The 3,416-nt window shown below is 49.3% G+C and overlaps 1 protein-coding gene across 2 annotated transcripts in view; it reads right to left on the bottom strand.

Moving 5' to 3' along the window:
* Ikzf4 (IKAROS family zinc finger 4) overlaps positions 1 to 3,416 on the bottom strand; it is a 36,308-nt gene that overhangs the window by 15,619 nt on the left and 17,273 nt on the right. Inside the window, exon 2 of one of the 2 annotated variants that reach the window (XM_026778028.1) lies at positions 3,303 to 3,354. In XM_026778028.1, coding sequence (XP_026633829.1) covers positions 3,303 to 3,342 — 40 coding nt within the window. In that variant the 5' untranslated portion in view covers positions 3,343 to 3,354. Of the gene's footprint in view, positions 1 to 3,156; positions 3,355 to 3,416 lie in introns of those variants that run through there. The other variant, XM_026778032.1, reaches the window with a different exon arrangement.

The raw sequence follows: 3,416 nt of genomic DNA, 5'->3' as shown, positions 1-3,416 counted from the left end.
GGCAGGCCTGTGGGGACGAGGAAGGGGGGGTGTCCCAGGGAAGGCCCAATCCTCTGCCAGCTAGGGAAGCCAAGGCCCCAGAGGTCATGGGGCCCAGGACACAGGGGCAGCCTCCAGGCTCTAGAAGTGGCAGAAAACTTCACCCTTCCCACCCCCAACAGCAAACTCAGTCTCCTGTCCATCTCCTCCTCCTCCTCCTCCTCCTCACAATCCCACCCTGGCCCCCCTCCGCCTTCAGCATCACAGTCTAGCCTGGCTAGTGGAAATCTGTGACCCTGAGCTCTTTCTGATCGCTGGTTCCCTGGTTCTGTCTCCCTGCCTCCCCTCCCTCCTGTGCCCCTGGGGCTCCAGCCGCAGGAGTCCTGGATGAATCTGTCCTCTAGCAGGATAAAGTCCTTGCTTCCTTCCCTTCCAGAGAAACTGCTCACTACTGAACTGACCTACTTTGGAAGACTGGATTTTCTGATTCCAAGAATTTGGGGGTGGGAGGGGCCATGAAACTTTGGGTTGCCAGTCCTTGCATCCTTCCCTCCTCAGGTTCTCCTGAAATGTTGTCCAGTACCAAGATACTCAGGGCAAGTACTGCTCCCTCAGACCTCAGCTGCTTGCTTGATTTCAGCAACTCAGTTTCAGGTTTGGGGGTTGTGGGGTTAGGGTGGGAATCTATGCAGTAAATCTTGCTTTCCTCCCCTCCTCCCCATGGGAATTATCTGTACCTTTAGAAAGGAAGGGGGCAGAGGCTTTCAGCAGGTTCTGTGAGGTGGTAAAATCCCTGAAGAACAGGAGAACTCCCCGTTTATCAGGGTGGCAAGTAAGGAAATCCATCTACCCGCAGGCAGAGCTATGATGACCCAAGAAGGGGTCGGTTAAAGGCTAGACACCTGGGGAGGGGCAGCCCTCTGTTTCTGGGCTCTTAGATACCTCAGTTGCTCCATCTTGGCCCTGTCTAGCCCTGAAGGGGTCACTCTTTAGACTTAATGTCAGTCCTGCCCTGACTTTTCAGAGGGTAGCTACTGACATCTAGAGTTCTCAAAACACACAGGCGGCATGGTTTGGGCTTCTTACTCACAAACTTCTGTGCAGAGGCCACTTCTCAGCTAAGCAATGTCAATCACCTTGAGCAAGGAAAGCTGGGTTTCTTGGTGTAGTGAAGCAAAGGGCCCCACAATTCCCTGCTGGTGTCCACCATTCTCCAGAGACACTGCTCACTGGGCAGAGCCCATGGGGCATGTCCCCTGCCTGCTCCCCAGCTTCTCATTGCCTACCATACGGCAGGAATTGGGTTTTATCCATCTGATGGTAACCATTCATCGCTAAATGCTCCATGCTCTTTTTGCTCAGTAGTATAGACTTGACCAAACCAGAGGTTGGGAGAATTGGCTAGTTCCTCAGAAGGGTCTGCCTGCCTTCCTTCCTTCCTTCCTTCCTTCCTTCCTTCCTTCCTTCCTTCCTTCCTTCCTTCCTTCCTTTCTTCCTCTTTTTTTTTTTTTTTTGGTTTTGAGACAGGTTTCTCTGTAGCCCTACTTGTCCAGGAACTAGCTCTGTAGGATGGCCTCAAACTCACAGAGATCCGCCTGCCTCTGCCTCCCAAGTGCTGGGATTAAAGGCATAAGCTAACACCACCAGGTCTGAAGGGCCTCTTTCAATTGAATCAGCCCATCTGAACTGTGTCATTCTGCCCAGCATGAGGCAAGCACTTCATGCCTGTACCTAATCCATTTTACATCCAGGAATCAGCATCTTTCTGTGATTGCCCAGATGAGGACCATGGGTCTTAGGTGTGTCTGACTGACTCTGTGATTGCCCAGATGAGGACCATGGGTCTTAGGTGTGTCCGACTGACTTTGCTATTTCCATCAGTGCAGGTCAACAATCCCTCCATTGGTTTCACTTCAAGCAAAATTAGTAATACATTTCTACAATAGTACTTGGACTTCTTTTATTGAGACAGATTTTTTTTGTTTGTTTGGTTTGATTTGTTTTTTTGAGACAAGGTTTCTCTGTGAAGTTTTGGAGCCTATCCTGGAACTCATTCTGTAGACCAGGCTGGCCTCGAACTCACAGAGATCCGCCTGACTCTTGTGTCCTGAGTGCTAGGATTAAAGGCGTGCACCACCACTGCTCGGCTGAGACAGGGTCTTAATATGCAGTGTAAGCCTTGAGTTCATGAACCTCCCGCGTCTAGCTCCTGGGTGCTGAGATCATGGCTACCACAGTCACTGCCATGTTCTGTTGCTGATGCTTTCAGGTAAGGTGATGCACCATTGGCTGGCCTGGCTTATGCAGACCAGGCTGGCCTTGAATTTACAGAGATCTGCCCATTTCTGCTCCACCTTGCCAGGCTCAGCCATTTTATTTTTAACTTTAGTTAGGATCTTGGCTCACAATTATGGATAATTCAGAACTCATGATCTTGTGTTAACCTCCCAAGTACTAGGATTATAGCTGCATGATACCATATCATACTATACCTGTTTCTTTGATCCTGACATTCTAAAAGTTAATATATATGTATATAAGACATATATATATATATATATGTGTGTGTGTGTGTGTGTGTGTGTGTGTGTGTGTGTATACACACACACATACAAATATTATGGTGGTTTTTTGAGACAAGGTTTCTCAGTGTAGCCTTGACTGTCCTGGAACTCACTTTGTAGACCAAGCTGGCTTGAACTCACAGAGATTTGCCAGCCTCTTCCTCCCAAATGCTGGGATTAAAGGAGTGTGGTGCCATCACCGCCCGGCCAATTTTTTTCTTTTTTCTTTTCTTTCTTTTTTTTCTTTGGTTTTTTGAGACAGGGTTTCTCTGTATAGCTTTGGAGCCTGTCCTGGAACTTGCTCTGTAGGCCAGGCTGGCACTGAACTCACAGAGAGAGATACATCTACCTCTGCCTCCTGAGTGCTGGGATTAAAGGCAAGCGCCACCACCGCCCAGCCCACTTTAAGGCTTTTGAAGACGGCCCACTCTACTTGGATGGGACAGAATTCTGTTCTGGTGACCTTATAACACAGGAGAAAGAACCACGTTTTCCTCCCACCCACTTGCTCCGGGTCGTTCATTTCATAGTCCCGTCTTTATTCCGTTCTCTCTCCATGGTACAGAAAAGAACCACCATCAGGAATATAAAACCACAGGGGATTGCACACTACCTCCAAGCACGGCCACCCTGAGGGACAGCTGCCACTGACATTTAGTCAAGTAGAAGTCGTGTGCCAGGGCTGAAGGCTCTCTGCCTTCATCCACAGGACAGTGTCTGCTCCCACGCCCATCCGAACGGAACACACAGTAGGCATACCAGACATATAGGGGCGGCCATTGCAGTCTTCTATGTCCATCCTAGAAAGATCCTGTTGAAAGAGGAGAGACTGGCTGTTAGAGCCACAGATGGGGAAGGATGAGGTGCTTTGTT

The sequence above is a fragment of the Microtus ochrogaster genome, unplaced genomic scaffold (assembly GCF_000317375.1).
Source record: "Microtus ochrogaster isolate Prairie Vole_2 unplaced genomic scaffold, MicOch1.0 UNK99, whole genome shotgun sequence".
NCBI lineage: Eukaryota > Metazoa > Chordata > Mammalia > Rodentia > Cricetidae > Microtus > Microtus ochrogaster.
The sequence above is the reverse complement of the archived record's forward strand: the minus strand, read 5'-3'. Positions and strand labels throughout refer to the sequence as shown.